Below are 24,393 nucleotides of genomic sequence, written 5' to 3' on the forward strand. Positions count from 1 at the left end.
AATGTCAAGAAAGAGCCAGGAGTTTCTTGATTTAAAATGAGAAAAGATCGGGAATGTGACATTTGTTGGTTGTGGGAGGTGATTGATTTTAACAGTGGAAGGGCCGATCTTGAAAGAGGTAGGTAGATTAGTAATAAGAAATCATTTTTCCAATCCACTTTCCAAACCAGTAGTAACAGCACATTTATTATTGTAAACTATGTTTTGTGAGCGCTAGCAGTAACTGCTATTCATCCATCTGTGGGAAAGGACTAGTGCCTATACCATGGTTAGACTGCAGGTTTGGTTTCATCAGTGGGTGGAAGCAGCTTAACCTTATAGAGTAGGTTCCTTCTCCAGCAGGCTACCTTGTTTAGGTTTGCCTCCTGCACTTTGAAGAACATGTGAGGTGTGAGAATGACTCCAAATGACCCAGTCAAGACAATCAAGCTGGAAAAGATGATTACCAGAGCAAACTGTTCTAGCCATAATTGGATTGAAGGATTGATTCTGTGGGGTATAATTTTCAAGAGGAATCACTTATTTGTGTTGCTCACAAATACCTTCTGCTTCTGAATATCAGCCATAGAAGACACTGTGAAGCAGTGTTGAACATGGCTAGATATTGGTACATTCCAGCGTCATTTGTTCCAAATGGAGACTTAAGAACCTAGACACTTTTGAGCTAACACTGAACCTAACTCTCAATTAAAAGCTAAAGGAGCAGATATGAAGGAATTAATTGTCACAGGAGGAAGTACAACTCCTGAATAAAGGTATCAAATGAGATGAAAGGGTATCAAATGATAAGAAAGATCAGAGAATGGTAGATGAGAGGTCAATGGTTACTAAAAGACAGGATTTGCTTTCATCTAAAGTCCGTAGAGTGCCATTGAGGACGTCACCAGATTGTTAGTGAGAGTAAATTGCATTTTGTGATGTCCTTAATACATTGGGCTCAGACAACTTTTTTGATAAGCCTTTCAAAGAAGAAGAGCTTGGTAACATGCGTAATATTTTTGGAATCTTGATAACTTAACTTAGAGTGTTTTTTCACAACAGGATGCTTTGGTCGGATTAGGGAATTTGAGTAATGTTGGTTAAATTATGACGTTACAACTCTGAGGGGAGTGGAAACTACAATATGAGCTCAGAGTTGTATAAATATTCTTTGGATTTTATTGTCAAAGTAAGAAGATGGTTCAGAGAGGTGAAAATTAGGTTAATGGCCACTTATCAGTTTTGAACAGGGAATTCTGATGTGAGATTATTTTTGGGCCCTGGAGTGATAAATGGTGAAGCAGTGATGTAGAGATAATATTTGGATTCATCACACAGCTAACCAATCATGTAGTGAGATTGAAACAATCTTAGCAGGTATCCCAGGAGGGTTAGGTAAATGTGATTTCTGAAAAGAATAGGTTCAGTGCTTTGCAGTGAAGAAGATAGTTTTTATGTTTGGAGTTAGCTTTGAACTGAGGGTCACAGAGTTCATCCTTGGAAGATCAAATAAGTTCCTTGTGAATTTTACCTTAGATTTGTTTTGAGCGAGGAATTGTTGTGACACTTTCAAAAATTATAAGGGGGTATCCAGCAATGAGGAGATTCCTGTTTTCATATCACACATTTTCTTGGATCAACGAGGCATGATCGTGCTTTACCTAGCCACTTTGTAGTGCAAACTCTACTATCACCAATGGAAAACCAAGATGTACGCTATGTAGGGAAGGGTCCAAATCTCAGCCCACATGAAAAGTACACACATGATATAGCCTAACCTAGGGATCAATCAATAGCACTGCAATAGACCCACAAAAGTGGGATTCAGCCTACTGGTTCCATTATAGATATAAGACCTGATTCTCAAAGGTAAGTTACACTTTTGGGTAAGCTTACCCTTTGTAGTAAGTTTACTAATTGTGGTATTCATAAACTACAGGGTGCAAGCTTACTACAAAAGAGCAAGTTACATGTCTTCAGCCCCAGAGTAATACAATTGCCCTACTCTTGAATAGTGGCTGATGTCACTCCCTTACCCCTTGCTGACCCTCCATAAACCCTGTTACTCATCCCTAATCCCCTCCCATTGAATTCTAAGTCAGCCCCTTTTTCCTCCAAATCAGCAGTGTCCCGCCCACATTTACTACTAAAATCTATATTTCATGTGCAGAGAACTCCGCACATATAAATATGAGCAAAACATTTGGGGAAACATCCTTTACAACGCAACTTTTACCACGCAGTGCCTTTACGACGCAACTTTTACAACGCAAACCATTACAACGCATTGCGCTGGGGGGTGCTCTAGGATAGGGAATGTGTTTAACGTACTATCCAACACCTTCCCTACTATCCACGGGGACTTGCGTTGGAATAGTAAATTAAACAATTCACTATCCAGCGCCTAAAAGCACTATGCGTTGTAATGGTTTGCGTTGTAAAAACAGCGTTGTAAAAGCATGCGATGTAAAGGCATGCGTTGTAATGTCATACATCCAAACATTTGTTTTGTAATATTTTTTGTAGGACTACAAAAAATACAAAACGTACTACAAAGTGCAGTTTGAGAAAGAGGCTCATGGTGAATAATATCAGTTTAACCCGTTCCATGCTCCCATCGGCCTCCCTGGTGCTGCGAACGACCATTGGCCGACACAGCCACGTCCACCCTTTAGAACGCCCACACCGCGGCGGAATTGCCGCCGCGGTTAAGGCGTTAACAGAATTTATTAAATGTGTTAATTTACTCCAGACCACAACATAAATTTGTGATCTGCAACTGTTTGAGTAAGTGTTACAGGAACATTTGGACAAAAGGGTGTCCGATAAATGAGATAAAAGAGGTGTTTACCACTTCGGAAGAGGTGAACGAATGGCTTCCAGTAAAACATGAGATTTATTTCATAACCTGTCCCCCTATACACTGCTTTTAACCTCACACAAGATATCACAGACAATATTATGAAGGAGCTTATGTATTACATCACTGGTTGCATGACATCACACTTCAACAATTAAATCTTTATCATCATGGATGGCCCAGGCAGTGTAACTTGATAACAACAAATGAAATGCTAGAGACAAAGCACACTACCTCTAGAGACAGTATTTTGACTTTAAATCTGGCTTTACATTGAATTTGAAATGGTTTTGAAAACTAGAAATAATTTTTGTTTTATCAAATGTAATAGGAGAGGGCTCTGTGAACAAGGTCACGGTGCCATAGTTTTTCATTTTTCACACTTTTTCTGCATGTATAGCTTCTGCTGTATTATTATTCAAAGATCTAATTGAATCAAAACATAAGTCCTTTTCTTGCACATTTGCGCACATTTCATACAGTTAACAGTAGATGGACATAGAAAATGGATCATGAAATTAGTGTTTGGAACATTCCATTTTGTGCACTTTCAGTTTATAAAAGTAAGACCTTGGCTTATGATAATTTAAATTGTCGCATTTGATTGTTTCTCACTTCTAAATGTTTGCTGAAAGTGGCTAGAAATCAGAACTGCCAATATTTGTTGCACTTTTCCTTCAGTGTTGACTTATTCTTCTTTTATTTGAAGTCTCCCTAGAAGGAAATATTAAGATACCTCTTATGGCACACACACAATGCATTCCATAACTCGGGCCCCACTACATATTTATTTTTGCCTTTTTTTAACACATTCCAAGGCAAAGTGGTATACTGAGAATGGCAGGGGCGTGTGTTTAGGTGTGCGGGGGCATAACACATAGACCCGCAGCCAGGACATGAGTCCTAAAAAAAGAAGTGGGGCGACTAACCTAATTAATCAGTATACAAGTGGCAACACGGTGCACGACATTGCGGCGTGTGAGGCGCGTGACATCACAGCACGTGACATCACTGGAAGTGGCATCACAAGAAGTGACATCAGATCTTAAGCCCTCACATATATGTTTATTTTTTTTATTATTATTTTTTTGAACTTATATGGCGCAAACAGCTACCCAAAAAGGGTTTCCCGGCGCCTAAGAGCACAGCACAAATGGTGGAATATACAGCAGAAGTTGTTCAAAAATACTGGTCGAACAACCAGGTCTTTATCTCTTTTCGGAACCTGGTAAGACTTTTTTCCTTTCGTATATGGATTGGGAGTGTGTTCCAGATGGATGGGCCCTGATGGGAAAAATATCTTCCTCCCATCCTAGCTAGCTTGAATGTAGGTACACAAAATTTTTCCGCTGATATGGATCATAGATTTCTTTTTGGAATGTAGGGAAGGGCTAATGCCTGAAGGTATTTGGGCGCGGTCCCTGCTTTAATTTTAAACATATAGTTTAAGGCTTTAAACCTGATACGATTTTCCACCCTCAACCAGTGCAGCTCACGCAGGTAGGGGGACACGCTGTTGTTCTTAGGTATAAAACAAAGGATTCGGGCAGCCGCATTCTGTACAAGCTGCAGCCTCTTTGTTACTGCCTTATTTGCACCCAGATACAGGATGTTCCCGTAGTCGAGCCGAGATGTAATTAAGGCGTTGACCACCGTTTTCTGCATGGGGACAGGCAGCATCCGAAGGATCTTCCTGAGCCACTTCATGATTGTAAAGCAGAGGCCCACTACTTTGTTGACCTGTTGCTTCATAGACAAGGAATTGTCCAGAATTACTCCCAAATTCCTTGCATGAGTCACTGGTATAGGAAGATTGCCCATCTGGGCAGGCCAGTGTGATGTACTCCACAGCTCTGGCTGCTTGCCCAGGAGGAGAATCTCTGTCTTGCCTCCATTTAATTTCAACTGGTTAGTTGTCATCCAGTTGAAGATGTTCAAAAGGCCCTCTTTAAGGAGAGACAAAGATGATATCTGGGGTTTAGACAAAGAGAAGACAATCTGAGAATCGTCTGCATACGACATGAAGGTAAGTCCCGCTTTTTCCACAAGGTCTGCTAAGGGTTTGAGATAGCGATTAAAGAAAAGCGGGCTAAGGATGGAACCTTGTGGTACTCCATGGGGGGAATTGAAATGTCCAGAGCATGCAGCAGTCGAAGCTATTTGGTATGTCCGTTGGCTCAAAAAGGATCTAATCCATTGCAGAGCAGGTCCGCCGATTCCATTTTTTTCCAGCAAGGTAAGTAACTTTTTGTGCGACACAGTGTCAAAGGCTGCGCTTAAGTCAAGTAGAACAAGCGCAACCGTCTGACCATCGTCGAGAAGTTTCCAAATAATTTCAGAGATACCCAATAGGGCAGTTTCCGTGGAGAAACCTACTCGAAAACCTGACTGGGTAGGGTGAAGAAGGGCATTTTCCTCTGAGAAACGAGATAAGGCTGAATGCACATGTCTTTCCAGACATTTGGAAAAGGCTGGGAGGAGTGAAATAAGCCTATAATTGGCCAATATGTCTGGATCTGCTGTAGGTTTTTTCAGGAGTGAAGTCACTATGGCATGTTTCCATACGGTGGGTACTGTGAAAAGCTCTAGAGATGAGTTTAAAGTGTCTGCAATAATTTCAAGGGCGGGTGCGTCCAGTAACTTAATTATGTTAATGGGAATAGGATCCTGTGGAGAGCCAGATTTAATCGTTTTCATAATGGAAATAAGGGTATCAGTTGTAATAGGTGGCCATTTTTGGAGGGTCTGGTTTACGGTCGGAGTAGACTCCCACTCTTCCTTAGAGGCAGTGTCTGGGTTGTTCCCATCTATCTCAGTGATTAGTTTTTCAATTTTATCAGAGAAAAATTGGGCTAAGTCCTGACACTGCTTCTCGTTCAGAGGACGCGATGGGGCAGTAGTTTGCGCTCCAGCGAGATCTTTAACTGTGTTAAACAGTATTTTAGCTTTATTTGCAGCTCCCGTAATGGTGTTAGCTACATATGTGGCACGTGCTTTTTTGCATGCAGTGTGGTAAAGATTTCTAGCTGTATGATATCTGTTTTTTTTATCCGGATCAAAATCTTTTCGCCACCCTCTTTCAAGTGCCTTGCATTTTGTTTTTTCTTCCTTAAGTGAGTCATTAAACCATGGGGCCGGAGGACGATGAATGTTCCTCTTGGTATTAGGGGTGGGTAAACAGGATTCTGCCGCATTTGTAAGCCATTGTTGAGTGGCCATCGCAATACTATCCATAGTTTGGTTATTGTTAGGTGGGTGCATGCTAAGTTCTGCATTAAGTTTGGAGATGTACAGGGATTTCCAACTTTTCTTTAGTAAGGGCAATAGCCTGGTTTGGTCAGTGGAAGCACTAAGTGCTTTAAGCTTGAATTTGATTAAAAAATGGTCTGACCAACATACAGGGGTGGTATCCAGCCAGGTAAGTTGGGGGAGATTTGAAAATAAGGGGTCAAGTAGATGTCCTGCCCTATGGGTAGGCCCTGAGTTTATGAGATGAATATTAAGTGCCATGAGATCTTCCAACAAATTGACACATGTCGTATTTAATTTGTCTTCTAGATGAAGATTTAAATCTCCAATAATGGAGAAGTTTTTGGATACTAAAAGGAAAGGGGTAATATGATTAGCAGGTCTATCATGAGTACATTGGAGCACATTTCGAGTATACTTGCAAACCCTCCTGATTTAGGCAGAAGATTCACACTTTTGTAAGCTTCACATAAACCTATGTTGCCTTTTGTCAGCGTAAAGCTTCCTCTACCCATAGTGCTTTAAAAGAAAATATAGTGATATTTAAATTATCACAACGCCTGCTCAGGGGTAGTAAGAGCTATATAAAAGCTATTTATATTGTGTAAATACTAGGAAAGATCAACACATCTGACGCTCTTACAGTGCATGCATATCTCCTAAACAGAGCCTGAACAAAGTGAAAAGCTGCCTCTCTTAAGTATGTGTGAAGTGCTAACAAGGTGTGAGCCTTTGTTTCCCTTCTGCAGCATTTGCTTCTAGGTGTTAGGCTCCTGACTACTGCCAGCGAGGAGACTTAAACAAAAGGAGGCCTGATCATCCCTCATATTCGGCATTTGTTATGGGCCAGCAGGAGTCAGAAATAAGAGAGCCCCATCCCGTCCCCGTCTGTTATGGCGGATCAAAAGCAGATAACAACGTGCAGGCGCTTCTGAAAGTGTTGCGGTGTTTTGAAATTACACCGGGACTAATTCAGCATCTTTTTTGATTGGGGTCCAACTTCTTGGCAGAAAAAAGTGGGTGGAGAAAAAAGTGGGTGGACGCGGTCCACACGCGTGTACCCCCGACTCGTGCCCTGCCCGCAGCCACAATAGGGCAGGGGGCCCCCAAGGTCCTTCATGGCACAGGGAGCCCTGAGGTCTGCAGCGACATAAATGCAACGGCGAAAAATAAGCAAAACAATTGGCAGCCGGAAGAAGTCCCACAAGAATAAAATATCAAAGTAGCAAAATTTTCTTTATTTGATATGGCCGGCGGAAAGGGCCCGGTGAAAAGGTGCCTTTTAGATTCTTGTAGCCTAACAGCATGGGGGGGGGGTTAAAAAGAAGAGGTCTAAACAGTACAGGACAGGGCGGCCAATAATGGAATGGCAGAAAGGGCACTGAAGAGGAAAGTGAAGACACGGAGTCAAGCAGGAATGAGGGAAAATAAAGGGGGAAGGAGAAAGAGATGAAAGCGAAGGCAGGTTCGTTTATAGGCCCCTGTGGTGCAGGGGGCCCTCAAAACGTCAGGAGCCTACTCCACTTCAGAGGGCCTCCATTCAGCCCAAGGCCAATGAATATCTGTGAGATATGGGAGACTCAGAGGTCCCTTATCTCTTTCTATAGGGGAGCCATCATTGTGTTTTGCATACCATATTGATGAAATCTCGTGATTTTCCAGGTTTGTGTTCGCTGAACTATAACTGACCTTCTTTAATTGAATTCAGTGATTGATGGTTTTGGCTCAAACTCACACAACCGATGAAATTCGAGAGTTATGGAACGTAATAAAGTCCAGAAGTTATTTCAAAACGTGTGCTGTCTGCAATGCGCAAAACGCACATTTGCAAGTGGCACTGGAAAAATGGTAACACAACACAAGCACAGCCGCGGCCGGCAGTAGGAGTACCTGCAGGGTGGTGACGTGGGGAGGGGCACTGTGTGGGTTAGTAATGTATGGATTACGGAGCTTCCCAGGTAAGTAAACATTTAAATAAATAGAAACGAATTTCGTTGAGTGCACTGCATCACCAAATGCGATGCAGTGCGCGCAACGAAATTAGTTTTATTTATTTAAATGTTTACTTACCTGTAAAACTCCGTAATCCATACATTACTACCCCCCACCCCGCCCCTCCCCCTCCCCACATCCCCGCCCTGCAGGTACTCCCACTGCCGGCGCGACTGCTACATATATTGGCATCTCGCGCCACTGCTATCAAGTTTTGACATGCAAATTATACTGTTTTCTCCATTTTTTTCTGATTCTGTTACTCGAGATTTCCATGTTTTTTTCTCACCCATGGCATTCCTGTGAAGTGAGACCCCACTCATCGTGACCCCCAACACCCTTTGCTGTGGAAATTAATTTGGGAATGGGTATCGATTTGTGTATCACAACTTTTGACATTTAATGGCAGAGATATACAGAACTCTTATATTCAAAAATTGCCAAATGGATTTTCTCCAAACAAGAAACTGCTTTTTGAGCAAAGTTCCACTTTATTGCCAAGCTTGGTGTAAATTCTTTCTGCAGTTTTTGGAGTAGGCACAAGCAACACATCCTATGGGATTAAAATTGAGAAATAGAAAATATTTTTTATCCTCCATAACGCATACAAATAACTGATCGAAAATTGGCATATTGGATCTTAGATGACTACGCCAAATTTGGTAAAATCCGTTCATGGGGTCAGAAATTATAGGCTAATCAAAAAATTGCTTTTCAGTGAAAATTTGTCCTGAACCATAATTGAACACAGGTATTATAAACTTTAGGGCCTAAAGCAGAGTAGCTTTTGAATGTTGCCAGAATGCAGAGATGGCAGTATGAGACTATAATGCACAGGTTACCCATTATCCATTTTTATATTCCATGCGCATTTAGGGGGAATTTAACGTGAAAATTCTGTGGGCTTCAAAGTGCAACTAACAATGGGCACTGACTGGAATTTGAATCTTTAGCTTTTTTTTTTAATACATTTCATGATTGAGGTATTGATAGGGTGACCAGGCGTCCCCGTTTTGCCAGGACGGTCCCTGTTTATAACCAGCTGTCCCTGCAAATTTCAAGAAATTTAGCTCATGTCCCCGTTTTTAGAGAGAGTCAACTGAAAACGATGGGAGGGGTTCTTTATGTTTTACAAAGCAGGGATAGTTAGCAGTTGTTTCAAGAAAGCAATTTAATTAACAGGCAAGCTACTGGGCTTAAAAATTGCATTTTCTGTATGTTCTTACTGCCTGTTCTGTAATTCTCTGCTGTGAAGTGCTCTCATCGCTTGAAGTAGAATTGTAGTCCTTCTTCTTGAAAATGTCCCGGTTTTTGGCTTTAAAATTCTGGTCACCTTAGGTATTGATAACACAGTGAGCCATGGTGTGAGCCAATGAATGTAAACGATTCTGTAGCTTCATCGTTCAACATATAATTATGTCATTACAAGAATTCCCACATAGTTTACTAAATATGCAGATTTCACAAAAAACTTACTTTAAGTTCAAATGGATGAAAATAACACTGCCAGAGAATATGCCGCATAATTTACATTTGTTGCTGCATAATTCCGATAATATATAATGGTGCTACAAAATTATGGTAATCTTGACACTAAATCCTAGTAGCCCTGAAAATGGTAAGACACTGCAGAGTGGTTTGGGGCTACCATTATGATGCTGAAACCCATATGTCACAGGGAAGTGTGAAATATTTTCCACATTTCACAGTTTCCTATGAAATGTGTGCGTCAATACTGCTGTATTTTGTGCAACAACGCACACATACACTTTTACACACCTCATATGATGCTTATCAAATAAAGATAATGCACTTGCTTGTAAATTATCAGATTATTTATTGTTGATCATAAAGTTTTACAGTTTGTCACAAAGACATTTTTTGTAACTCTATACCACATACTTCTTGAAGCACAGTAGTGTGCCTTCCAATGAAGAAGAAGAAGAAGAACAATTAACTTATGAAAAAGAATAAAACATATGTCTTCTGGAAAATTGTATCTGAGGAAGGATTTCGTTTTATGTGAAAAATGATGTTTGAAAAAACAGTATGGAAGGCCGTGAGTTTTTTCTTTTACACTGGAATGAATGCCTTTGTGACAAATTCATATCCTTCATCATCATTTGTGTTTTGTGTCCATTTGTATGTTTAGAATGTCTGTTGTGGTTTTTGTTTGCAGCATTTTCATCAATAGCTATCTCTACAGTAAACCATGCAGATTCCAGAGGATCCCTAGCCAGTCTAGACTCTAACCCAAGTGCCAATGAAAAAAATGGCGAGGGAGTCGACAGCTGTGAAAAGGTACAGTGGCAAGCCACTTTTACATAATTTTTGTGACCAAAAGAAATAGCAAATTCAAGTAAATAAATCTCGTTTCACTCTTTGCAGGTTGCTAGACCACTGTCTTTGATTGCATCAACTCTTCGATTTGACAAGTTAGATCAAGCGGAAACAAGAAGCCTCCTGATGTGTTTCCTTTACATAATGAAGGCATTATCAGAGGGTAACAAATGATGTGTGACGTGGTGTAATGTTTTTGTCTTTTTGAATAACATGTGTATACATGGATGGGAAAGAGGGTAAGCCAGGATCCCCAGATTGAAAAAAGGGTTTGAATGTATAACAAGATAAATGGATGCCCAAACATTCCACATGATTCACAATAGGTTTGCTGTCACGTATTCTTAAGCACTTCTGACTTACTCCTAAATTCCAGATGTAAGCCAAAAGTACTCCTGGTATTCTTGTGGAATTCAAGAGTAAGACCATGAGTACAACACAAGTAAGCTACACCTTCTCAGAGCAGAATATTTTTGAATCAGGCCCATAGAGTCAAGTTTTGAGTAACGTGCCAGAGCTCAGGAGTTTTCAACATAACATAACAGAAATTGTTGAAGAGGAAACGTGTGCATGGGCACTACTACCATGCTGCAGCATATTAAATCACATCATTAGGTGCACACTCTACTAAAATATTTCCCATCTTGGGGTTAATAATATACATCAACTTAAATACACACATTTGTGTTCATTTCGGGATAATCAAAACTGACAACCTCTTGACAGAACTATATAATTTAAGCTTCGGTCATAGCTCTATGTATTTATGCATATACAGCACAGAAACAAGAGGAGATAGACTCAATTCTAGCTTTTTGAGCTATCTTTATTTGTACAAAAACATGGTTGATTTTTACTTTTTTCTAAATACATAAAAACACTTTTCTTGAAAGCATATGTCCATCGGAGTAATTTTGGCTTTTTATGAACAAACAAATGAGTCAAAAAGGTTCTAACAAAGTGAGCTAAATCGACCCCCACTGAAAGCTGTGTGAAAATCTAAAAATAGTCATTCCTGCAATCTCTCTCTCATTCATTCTGCTCACACATTCTAGGACTCATACTGAATGGGAAGTATAAACGCAAAACCACATCTGAGAGAAACAACACATTCTAGTATGTATTATTTGTACATGGGAGATCATTTTTCCATTTCTCAGACGTGTGTTGGAGGCCTATGCGCTTCGGTGAAAGCTGGATGTTATCACCTTCATTAGGGCCGGGTAGATGTGGGTTCCAAAACATACGGGATGGGGGTCTCTAAAAACACAAAATCACTCATAAAAAGCCTAAATTACTCCGATGGACATATGTTTTCAAAAAAAGTGTTTTTATGTATTTATAAAAAAGTAAAAATCAACCATGTTTATTGTACAAATAAAGATAGCTCAAAAAGCTAGAATTGAGTCTATCTCCTCTTGTTTCTGTGCTGTATATGCATAAATACATAGAGCTAAGACCGAAGCTTAAATTATATAGGTCTGTCAAGAGGTTGTCAGTCCTGGTTCTCTTTCTTCCCCCTGCTCTTGGGCCTCAAAGTAATCAGGGGGCACCTTTGCTACATATCATTTCGGGATAATCTCTAATGACGCTTTTCCCTTTTTCCACCACTGTGATTTTGACGTTGATGCCCAGTGATCTGCAAGACAGGCTGAATTCAAAATTGGTCTACTATTTAATTATGTAACCCCTGTGCCATTCTGAAAAAAACCCTATTAGGGTTTTGAACTCAATGTATTGTGCCATTAACCGAAAATCTTTACTTTTTCTGTAGCAGACGTCTAAAGCTCTATTTTCTTGCAGACACATTGGTATCCTACTGGCAGAGAGCACCAAACTCAGAAATATCGGACTTTTTCAGCATTTTAGAGTAAGTGCCGAGATTTTTACTCAAATACTTGTTGAGGGTCATTATAAAGCATAGAGTGGATCACACTTTGAATGATGGAAAGTTCCTGGTAAGGTTAGCGTGCTTGAATGTCCAATTCATTTCTCAAAACTGCATCCTATCTTGAATTGAAATCTAGATGTGAATTACACTGGTAAGAAGTTGATGAAAAGGAATTTATGGTGAGGTAAGGACATTTTAGTGCCTTAAATAATATAAATGGACCAGCACATTTTCAGGTAAAATTAGTTCAGTGAGGAATTTGCGCACAATATAAAAATGTACATGTAATTACGCATAGAAAATGCATTTTGTTGTTTATCTTTAATTTATTCAATGTGTCTCTCTCCCAACACCACCAGCTCAAACAAATGTATTTTCTCTCACCGTTTAGATTCAGAGAAAAAGAGTGAGGATGGTCTTTTGGTTTAGCCTGTAGGTTCACTAGGTTTGGGACATTTTCTACTGCCTCTCATTAAATATTACAACTGAATGGAAAAAACGGAAATTCTTTGTGATTTTTCTAAAGAATATAAAATGTCATTTTTGGATTTTTGGGGAAAATGAAAAACACTTTTTTCCATTTTTAGTAATACATCTTGTGTGATTATCCAGCGTACCAATTTAGCCTGTCCACCAGGGATTACAATTTACCTTATAGTGCAATTTATATGTGTTGCATATTTATTGTTATAAGTAGTGTTATTTCTTAGGTAATATCAGTTTATTTGCTTCAGGAATTGAGGACCTATTTATTACACGCCCTAGTGGAAATTAAAACGTGCATTTTAAGGCAACCTGTCTCTGACAGTCAATGGAGAGACAGTCAAGTCAGAGTATAACACTGTTATGATAGTCACAATAAAAATGGAATTTCCATCAGTGTTTGGCACTTTGATAACTGAAGAACACCTTAAAATATATATGCACATTAAAAGGTACTTCAATCAGTAAGAACTCATACAGTGTAATAAACACATGATGTGCCTACAGTCATTACAACATAGCAAAATTAGAGAGCCAAATTACAAAAAGATTATAGTGTTCTATACCACTGCAATGATCATGATCACCAATGTTACCTAAAGGAAGAAGAATAGTATAATTTCAACAGCATACTCATTTGTCACAGTACACAATGTGTCTGATCAATAACGACATTGAAATCGCAAAATTAGAGTAACTATTTCATTCTTCAAAAAGAGGGGTCCCTGTTGTCAGATTTCATTGGATTTCATTTATATAGGACAACAAAAAGCTTTCCTATGTAATTACTATATAATTGCTGCTCCCAGCCGTGGCCTAGGTTAAGAGTTCAACAGAGAAAATACACTTGAAAGCATGGGGTGGAGAGACCAGTAGATCTATCTCCTCTGTCCTGGAGGCACTGTGAAGTATAAAATCTGTATTTTTGGATATGACTTGGATTAGGGAGATTCTCGAATATAGCCACACACAAAACTGTAGGACAATTGTATTGGGTTTGAGAAGAAATGGACTAGAGCAAGGTTTATATTCCTCTGAAGGGGAGTACCATTTATTTAATTGTGTGGCCTTTATCAACAGTTCTTCCACAGTCCTATGAGAAGTCCCTGCAATGTGATCAAGGGTGAAGTTCCGACTTTGTAGGGACAAGACATTCTGGAGCAGTATGGGATTGCCCCCTTTTGTGGCTATCAGCCATTTCAAGGGACTTGTCATTCATCAGAAAGTAAAACATTTTATACTTAGTGATGAAAGATTTTCAAGGCCCAGGTGATTACAGATTTTTCAGCTTTTAATGGTGGCCTGATTCTGCTCTTGGGTGTAACATAAAAAACTAGCTAGCTTGCTGTGTATTAAGTGAAAGGCTTCCTGTAGATATGACTACTATCCCAATAGATTTGGAAGTGCTGCCTGCTTTTCCACCAACTGGGATATTTCATGTGCAAACAGAGTAGGGCAACATTGTTTTGCCAATATGGCTTCCTTCCTCATCTGAAAAGGATCATGCAGATCTTGGTGCTTACCCCATCACAGCGTCATTGGACACATCATACATTTTGGGGGAAGCATACCCTATTTTCATCATGCCCCGACCCTCCAGGCCTGCAGGAAAATATTCTACATGAGGCTCATCGATTTACCAATCTCGGACTTCAATCACGCCTGGGCACACAAGTAGGGGGCAGTATCATGCAGTCTATTTATGTATCACAAGGAATCCTGGATGCATTTGCAGTGCTGTTGCCCTAAACTGGCTAACGATCGACACCGCTTGCTTTGCCCTATCTTTAGGGCAAGGGGAATTTGGACTTGCATGGAGGCCTTGGACTTGTGCTTCACAAAAAACACAGCATGCAGCCTGGCAAGATTGGGGAAGTTCACAAATTCCATCAGGTTTGCACTAACTGAGTTGTCACAGATTAATATCAGTCTGTGACTGGCCAGTACACAGCACTTTATCTGTCTTCTCGCTCAAGCCTGAAAGTCATTGGTTAATTGGAAGGAGTCTACTCTAGCAACCATGAATGATAAACTCATTAATAGGAAGTTAACAGGACAGCAGTTCACACTTTACTCTTTCCGTGTTATATCATAGTATGCTCCTTCTCCCACTAGAAGGAGTTTATAGCAGGGTCTTATTTGATAATTTGTTTTAAATGGTCTTGGACCCTAACTTTATACTTGTTTATTGTAATTTGCTCCTATTCATGTCATAAACTGATTGTATATGAGAACACACCCATATTAACAAAGAGTGAGTATCACCATTTATAGCCTTTCACATTTGCAAGTGTAACTCATATAATCTTATGGGCACGCTTGAGGCAGGGGAGGTGCCCTAGGGTGAGACTGAAAAGCCCAGTGCAAATTTACCTTCGAGGTACTGTAATTGTTGCTAATGGGTGCGATAGAGAACGGGAAAGCGCCCTAGGGCGCCAAAGAAAGGAAAGTGCAATAATGGGCTTAGTGCAATACTTATTGTAAGCTCACTTTTTTCCTTTTACTATTAAGGGATGACGAAAGAGGACTTGTAAATGAAATGTGCTAAAAAGGTTAATCTGCGGACCTGCTTGTATTTTACAATTCTTTTCCTTGAGGATGAAGTGTGGGGGAGTGTATGTTTGCATATATTTCACTGTAATGATTTTAATTAATCAACCAGCTAATAAATACATTCAATACACACTCCATTCCTATCAAACCCTGATATCTTTAAGGGAGTCAAATATATCCAACTATGACAATTGCACCAGCAGTTCACTTTGGTCTGGTGGAGCATCTATTCCAGGGTGGACTTCCCTCACACTAACCACCCTCCAACCGGGATACTGCAGGTGATCTGCCAGTTGCTGTGTCAAGACAGTATCCGTCAATTCCAATTCTGTAAGTTGACCAGGAGACAGTCTGTTGAAAGATAGTCACTGACAAACAACATGACAAATTAAGCGTATTCCGTTGCCCACATGGTGCAAGGTCAAGACGAATCTTCTTCAACTGCCTGCTTTTTTCAATAAAGGCAGTTTCTCATCCTAGGTCCGCATTACAGGGGGGCTTTTAATTCCGATGGGGCTGGCCACAGCACTGACCAGCCCCATCAGAGTTAAAAGATCCTGATGTACACTGCAGATGTCTTTACTTTCATATGGAGATTTCAGCTTGATAAAACTCTTTGTGAAAGTGTCAGGAAAATGAGGAATTATTGGATGAATCAGACCCAGAATTACTGATTCCCTTTGTAATTCCTTCTTAGTGAACCCTCAGGGTCCAACTCATAAAAGACTAGATTTATGCCACCTCCACAGTTTCTAGTGCCCCTAGTATTGACAATTTCAGGGGTGGGGAAATACTAATCTATTTTCCAGCCCACTCATAATGGGGCTTATGTATGTTATCCATACATTTTGGCAGTGTGTTCCTGGCACTTGAGCTAAATCATGTTCACCTCACTTCTTTATTTACCCCACTTACCCTTTAGAGCCAGTATAGGGAGCATTCCTTAGGTCACTCACTGCCTTCATTTCTGGATTCATAGAAATCTCACAAACAAACTAGAAAAATCAACCATCCCAAGACGACCTAGCCCATAGACTGCAACTACATGATCTCTTTGGGAATGTGACAGCAGGCTGTGGTTGATGACTTTTGATTATCTCCACTTAAAGTCATTTGGGCCTAGCGGAAAATATATCTTAGCAAAGAAGGCCTGGTAAGCTTGTAATTTATTATACCCAATACCTGAATTGATTATTGTTAATACATTTGAATATACAAGAGTAGTCTATAGATTTAAACCTCGACCAAGCCAAATAAATAATAAAGATGACCTGTGATATTATAATTATCAGCCACGGTAATACAATATTTTACTTTTGTATTTCAGAGTCTGTCTACAAAACTTTAGATATTTGGGGAAAAGAAATATTATAAGGTAAGACAGAAGATTATGCTTGTGAGGTGGGTTGTTGTGGAATTGTATCAAATGAGTCAATATCTATTTTAGATTGCGTTTGTAACAAAATGTACCAGATGTTGAGGTGATGGGTGCTAAAGTGTTAGAGTTCTAATGATTATGGTGAATCTGTCTTAGACACTGGAATTGATATAAAGCAAGCATTTGTAAAATCTGCTAAACTAAAGCATATGTATGTAATGTGTATCGCAATGTTATGCAATGTCTCAAAAGAAATGAAAACCACCAGGTAGATGACTTTTTCCATGGAGAAAAATGTAATCAAAGGCATGAGGTGATATTAGCCCAATGATCAAAGCATGTTCCAAGGGAATAAAGTGCTGTTGGTTGGTGCAGCAGCAAGAAAACACACAGCCCTGAGTTAGGTAGACAAGCCACGGGGGATCCAGAAAGTCTGATCGAAGCTTACTCAACCCATAGGATATGTCACCAACTAGAATCAAGACCTCGGTCTTATTGCCATTACATTGAACTAAAATCCTAACTATATGTATGCTTCATCTTCATTTATCGATGTTCCCAACAGCACTGTGTCAAAAGCACTGGACAAGTCCATGAAGGCCAGATGGATAGAATCCCTTATGGCCTTCATGTACATGCCCATAATGAGGGGCAAGTTGAGGAACTGTTCAGTAGTACCCATCCTCCTTCTAAAACCGTATTGTAATCTAGATACAATCCCTGTGCTATTGGTCCAGGTTTCAAGACGCGCAGGGATGACCCCCCCCAATACCTTAGCAGTAGCGTTGATTATTGAGATTGGCCTGTAACAGGCGGGGTCACTCCTGTTGCCTATCTTGAATACTGGGACCACAATTGCCTCCTTCCAGGATAATGATATGGGGCCAATCACTACAGCTTTAAAGACATTTGTGAGCAGGGGTGCCCATAGTTTGGGTTTCTTTTAAACAAATCAAAAGGGGACCCCATCAGGGCCAGGAGCTTTCATGCTGATTCCCCTTGTGAAGGCCTCCTCAATCTCTGCCACAGTAAAAGATGAGCTTAATTGTGAGGCCAAGATTGGATCAAAGGCCGGTTCCCCACTTCCTTCAACTAAAAGGGTGTATTTTTTGTTAAATATTGTTGAGAAGTGGGTTTCCCAGATTGCCCACAGGATCAGTGAATCCATGGGCTTAGGCTCATCCTTCAATAGGGGTCGTTTGATTAATGAGTACCATTGAGTTGGGTAACAATAAATCTGTTATTCAGCGCCAGGACACCTACGGGTAATCGTGCGCTTTACAAATACACATGTTATGTTATGTTATGTTATGTTATGTTATGTTATATCCCAAAAGCTCCTAGAGTCTTTCAGGGTACTAGCTCTTCCCAAAGTCCCCCCAAGCCAAACTCCTCAATTCCTCTTGTCTTAGTTTAGTGATGCGCTTATAGGACTGCCTCAAATTTTTGATTAACGTTCTTTCACGGGGATTGGCATGGAGGGGTATTTTAAGATGCTTATTCGCTTTAGAACACTCTGCATTGAACCATCGTACCTCCTTGAATTCCCCTTTCTGAACTCATCTGGTTAGATCTTTCGCCATATCTGCACAGATCAGCTCAAAGTCGTGGACCACCCAATCAGGCAGAAAGTCTGCAAGGAGGCAACTCCTGATAAGGTGAAGGTTTGTCGTAACAATTGTGCTTCAAAATGAGTTTGGTCGACCTTACTCCAGCTTAATCTCATTCCTGTTTCTGTTAAAGTCGATAGCGTGACCATCACCTTTCCCACCCCTTGCTATTATGTGGATGAGAACAGTTAAAGGATTATGATCACTTGCGGTATTAGGTACTACATCAAAGTCACCAACAAGCGGGAAGTATTTCCTACTAATAAACATATAATCAATTGTGCATTCTCTACCTCCTCCAACATAGGTAGGACACTGGGGCAAAGAGCAGCTAACCAAATTATTAGTGTTAATAAGACCCAAGTTGTTGTCAATATTAATTGAATTCAGGGCCTCACCCTTTGGAGTATGAATACAATGTGGCTTTGGCTGGCCATCTGTAACAGCACACAAACTGCACTGTCATTAAGGGAGTAAATTATACAGTTATAATCCCACACCCAGAGAATACACAAGGGCTGCCAGTACCCTGAAATAATATTTATCAATGCTTGTAAATCCTCAATCACATAGTTATTATTATGGTCAACAATAATTTAATACCAGTTTACTAGCAGTATCTTTGCTCGACTTAAGTTGGCCATGAGGATTAGCTATTACCATGTTAGGATCCTTAGGACATGAGTTTATATATGGCCATATTTGACTGAAATTAGGGTAACAAGTCCTCCTTTTGCCCTCCCAGCCGATGAATGTATTGCATGGACGTTAAATGAACGATAACTGACCAATGCAATATCAGACCGACACCATGTTTCTTGGAGGTATATAATATTGAAACCCCTAATGTAATTCACCAAATCCATATTAGTTAATTTTGCACGTATTCCTGCGATATTCCATGAAATGATTTTGGGACCGCAGTTAGGTCCTTAGCGGTAGTTTCGGTATTAGCTGTGTCATTATTAGTATTTGACATGCTGACATGCTAGAGCCAGCTACATCTATTGGATGCCAACTCTCGGTGCCAACTACAGCTGTCCCTAGCATAGGGCATCGTGGGCAGAATCTTTTCAAGGCACCTAGACCATCTGTCTGAACCAGCAGTCAATCAATGTCTGTCAGGCCAGAGAAAACGTCAAAGCGATTTGGGTGGGTAAATGGGGGGGGTATCTTTTTGGGTCGTGCCCATGGAGTTATTGACTATTACTAAACCCTTGATAAGGGGGTTAGAAAAAGCCCAGGGGAAAGGCCTTTATCAGGTCTTTAGGTGCATCTCTGGTGAGGTACAAAGCAAAAGGCTCGCAGCTTGCATTGTTGAAATTTAGTACGATGCAATCCTCTTCTAGGCGTTTATTTGTAGGACCTAACCATCCCACCCTCCTTGCCATAATAATGTGTTCTACCCAGTTTGCGTTTGATGTAATTTTCCTAGAGCACCAATGTGCTGACTTGTTATTAAGGCTTGAGCAACTTTCTTGTTGCCCTGGGAGATGGTGAGGGACACCTGTTAAAATCACTGCATAAGGAGTACAATCAGGGGGTAAATTTAAGATGTTTACTACCCCCTGCCCCTCGAAAACCTCTATTCCCTAGATCTCAGTTGTTTGATTCTCCTTCCCCTCAAACATGCCCGGTCCTTGACGCTCTCTCTCTCATTCTGCCCCCCCCCCCCCCACGGCTATCCCCATTAACTGGCACAGCCATCCCTGATTCCCTTGCTCTCGTATCAAGAGACTTATCTCTAGTAACGGGCAAAATAGTCCGAGTATCTATAGTAGATAGTCCATTTGATTGTTCCAAAATCTCCAGGGGTGTGCTCTCAAGTTCTTTAGTTACATTTATAATTTTGTGATGAAGATCCGTGGCATTATGCTTTGTAGAAGCAGAGTTCTCCCTTTGATGATAAAGTTGTGCTAAATGCTCTTCAATACTACACAAACAAGTTAAAATAGGCTCCAAAGCGACTTTGATCACTTTGCTAATTATATCAGACAGTGAGTCCAGGTTAACTTGTACAGTTCCTCCTCCGGCTTTATTAGTTCTATATGTAATACCTGGAGGGTGAGATTGTTTTATGCGTTTAACTTTAGGGGAGTTGACCTTCGTTTTAAGATTCGCCCCAGCCAATTTGGGGCGCTTTCTCTTCTCACCTACCATGCTCAAGGGCCCAGATTTTTGTGATTATCTGCGAGGTAATTGCATCTCTCCCAAGCGTGGCACTTTGGTTTCCCTGAGTCAAAATGGTAATAGAGGGCAAAAGTGGGATTTGTGGGCACAAACCAAAATCTGTTCCAGTAACGGTCGTATGAAGGTTCTCAGAAGCGGTGGAGGTGGCTGGTAGGTCAGGTAGGTCAGGAGGGTGCGCTAATGATAGTCTCCTCTCCGCCAACTCTATCTCCTTGTTAAGTGCCCCCACCGCCTTTTGCAGAAAACCATCTAATGTGGAATCGGTAGTTTTGTGAACAACAGCAGTTTTCTGTTTCCCCATGTTTAAAAAATAGACTTAAAAATACATAAAATGTAACTGACTTAGGGGGGAAAAAGGAGAAGAAGAAAAACCATTACCTTAGTGTTGCTTTGCGAGGTTTCAACTTGATGGCTTGATAGCTGAGTCCAGATATGAAAAGCCACAAGGGTGTGCCCATCCAAGCCTCCTCCGGGCTCCTCTGGGCGCAGACGGGCACACCCGCGCGCATCCCACGCCGTGGGATCCTGAAGCTACTTATGTGCGACTCCGATGCGGCCCCAGTTGCGTAGGCGCCACCAAGCGTGAGGATCTCTGGGGGATGGAGTCCCCAAAGTGCAGGGTGCTTCTGTGGTGGTAAAACGGGCTGCCGCGCCACGGGAGCCCGAAGCTGCTTATGTGCGCCTCCGGTGTGGCCCCAGTCGCGTTGGCGCCAACAGGTACGAGGATCGCTGGTGGATGGAGTCCCCAAAGTGCAGGGTGCTTCTGTGGAGGTAAAAGGGGCTCCTAATTAATATTTCAGCAATAAAAAATAAATTACTTCCCACCCTTCCCACCATTTCACCTATAAACACCACAACACACACCTAAAATTAATTACACAATTGCCAAAAATAATTGCTAATTAATTTGTTTAAATTAATTAAAAACTAATTATTAATTCATCAATAAAAAATAAATTTCCCACCCTTCCCACAGTTTACACCTATACACACAGCACACACCTAAAATGTATTACTTAATTAACATCAATAATTACTAATTAATGAATTTACATTAATTAACAACTAATTATTAAATAATTGATAATAAATTAATTTACACATTTAATACTATAACATCACAATTAAACAAATATTAATAAATACAAATAATTCAATACATTTTATATCATTAAATTACTTCCCACCCTATTCCCCTATAAACCCACACCCGCTACGGAACTAAAAACACAAATTTCAAATAAAAACAAATGAATAACTACGAAAAATAATCAATACATTTTATATAATTAAATTCAATCATAAAACTTTATTTCGGTCGAGCGACCATAAAAGCGTGCATGGTAAAACAGTACATTGAGATTCATGTTACTTTCAAAATTATACAGTAGTAGCCATACTTATTTTACATAGATCAGGTTGCTGCACCTACATAGATCTAACAGTAGAAATAAATATACAATGGCACCTCACCTATATACAATAATTCACGAGCTCATGTAGGTTAGATAATTACAGAGACAGAGGTGCTGGTTCATGAAACAAAGCACTGATGAAAGACCATGAGTATTAAGAGACATGGTCCAAATAATAGGAATTTGTTTAAAAATGTAAAATAGCCATACAATGTCAGTACCTTCGTACCTGTTATGACTAGGTAAAACCAGACAGTGATTTATACTACTAAAAACATGCCGGCGTGATTGAATTTTTGTGAATTAAAACTAGTGAGAGGTAGAGATTCTTTACGAGACCTATAATTTGTGAAGGCAAGATTGATTGTATTACTGTTTGATCTTGTCTTCCAACTTCCTGCACCACATAGAGGTAAAAAATCGTGATACAGCAAATACAATAGGTCTTTCGGCGTCATATTTTAAAACTCTAAATGCCTCTGCACAGTGTGCAAACCCTAAATTCCTGCACAAAGGAACAATCCAAGATTCCCTTGCTTATTTATAGGCTGGACAAAAAAAGATAACATGAAGTTCAGATTCATCCTCCCAACTGCAGGCTGGGCACTCCCTCCAGACCGCTCCCATCTATTTGCCAGAAAAAGCGCGGAGCGGAAGGGTGCCCAGTCTTAACTGAACATAAAGTTTCCTTGACAGGGGTCGATGAATACTCTCTAGAAAATTAAATTACTTCCCACCCTATTCCCCTATAAACCCACAACCTGCAACAGAACTAAAAACGCAAAATTCAAATAAAATAAAAAATGAATAACTACTAAAATTTTAACACATATAATAAAAATACAAGCAATCCTTATACAAAAAAACAAACTTCACACCCACCTAAAATATATACTAAAATACATAAAATTAATAAAAAATCGATATTTTTAACAACTATATTTTTGCAAAGGACTTCAAACACTTCCATATTCTTTAAATCGATATTACTTACCTAAAATCGATATTCTTGATCAATACAATTTGTTTGTCGATATTCCTGATCCACAACATTTTTACACCAATATTTGTACAATTCGATATTTTTTTTATCAATATTCTTTCTCTGCACCCTAAGGAGCTACTGTAGATATCTGATCTTACCAGATTGGGACAAAATCACAAGTTCAGGCCGACTGCAATGGAGCCTAGGGTGGCCAAGGGACCCGGTTAGGCCAGTTGAGCATAGTACCTTAAATCATGGTTTGCACAGCGTCGCAAGGAAGATTCGTCATGCAGCCGAAGTTATGAATCCGATCAGAGGTGAAGCAAGGCTGTGAATCGCGGTTCAACATTGTCATCGAGGGTCCCATCGAAGAGGGTTTCCGATGCAAAGTCTGGTGTTAAAAATGTTTCATGCAGTTGGGGTGATGAAATCGTTCTGAAGAGCTGCAAGGCTGCAATGCAGAGCCCAGTGTTGCATTCACGGCTGCCATCGATGAGCGATGCGAGAACCTATGCTGAGGATGAGTCACGCAGCTTGGTTCCGATGGGCTACGATGTAATGCTGGTCTTTGCAACGGGTCCAATCCATGGATCAGAGATGTGTCGGTTCTGCTTGTTTTTATGCCGTGCAGCAGAGGAGATGCATCAGTTCTGCTGAATTCACAGAGGCTGGCAGAGCACCTCAGGCCAACTTCCAAGGGTCCAGGACTGGGGTGGCACCACTTGGCAAGATAGACTCACCAATGACAGAGTCCAGGTGCAGGTGCAAGGTTTTGGGAAGCCTGTTGTGCTCCTAAGGCTTCAGATCAAGAGGCCAGCCAACTAGCCTTTGGAATCACTCTGGGGTTCTAGGTTCAAGAGATGCCATTCGATAACTTTATTCCGGCCACCTTGGGCCATAAAAGTACATTAATACATTCATACAAACAACAAACAAGTTAATAAATAGCATAAAATATATACAGTGCAACAATATATTCTACATTTTTCCAACTTAAAACTGCAATTCAGCCATCCCTGGATAAAAAAAGTTATCGATATTAAGAACTGAGTTGATAAATGATGCAAATAACCACATTATACAGAACTTCGAGGATTTCTTTTAACAGACAGGCAAATATACAGCTCCACAAATAATTATTTTAAATAACTCCTACGCTTATGCCACATTCCTTTAAGAGATGCAGGTCTAGTCCTTCTCACCCAAGCAAGAGGACAGCAGGGCAGCAGTTCTTCAGAGCAGCAGTCCAGCAGAGTGACAGTCCTTTCATCAGCACAGAAGTTCTTCTTCCTGGCAGAGAATCCACAGGTCCAGAAGTGTACTGAAGAGTTGGTGTCTGAAGTTCCGTATTAATACCCGGTTGCGCCTTTGAAGTGGGGAAAAGCTTCTAGAGGCAGACCTTTGAAAAGCACAGGTGCCCTGCCTTCCTGGCCCTGGCTCCAGACTAGCTACAAGGGTATACAGCCCT

At 40.4% G+C, this 24,393-nt stretch overlaps 1 protein-coding gene across 7 annotated transcripts in view; it reads left to right on the plus strand.

Annotated features, from left to right (window-relative positions):
- Nucleotides 1–24,393, plus strand: part of DOCK10 (dedicator of cytokinesis 10) — a 1,735,912-nt gene that overhangs the window by 1,410,874 nt on the left and 300,645 nt on the right. For 6 of the 7 annotated variants that reach the window (XM_078665953.1, XM_078665951.1, XM_078665949.1 and 3 more), the window contains exons 35-38: nucleotides 10,260–10,381; nucleotides 10,469–10,583; nucleotides 12,224–12,290; nucleotides 16,675–16,722. In XM_078665953.1, the coding sequence (XP_078522079.1) occupies nucleotides 10,260–10,381; nucleotides 10,469–10,583; nucleotides 12,224–12,290; nucleotides 16,675–16,722 (352 nt within the window). The remainder of the gene's footprint in view (nucleotides 1–10,259; nucleotides 10,382–10,468; nucleotides 10,584–12,223; nucleotides 12,291–16,674; nucleotides 16,723–24,393) is intronic. The other variant, XM_078665950.1, reaches the window with a different exon arrangement.

Source organism: Lissotriton helveticus, chromosome 11, assembly GCF_964261635.1.
Source record: "Lissotriton helveticus chromosome 11, aLisHel1.1, whole genome shotgun sequence".
In the NCBI taxonomy this organism is placed as follows: domain Eukaryota; kingdom Metazoa; phylum Chordata; class Amphibia; order Caudata; family Salamandridae; genus Lissotriton; species Lissotriton helveticus.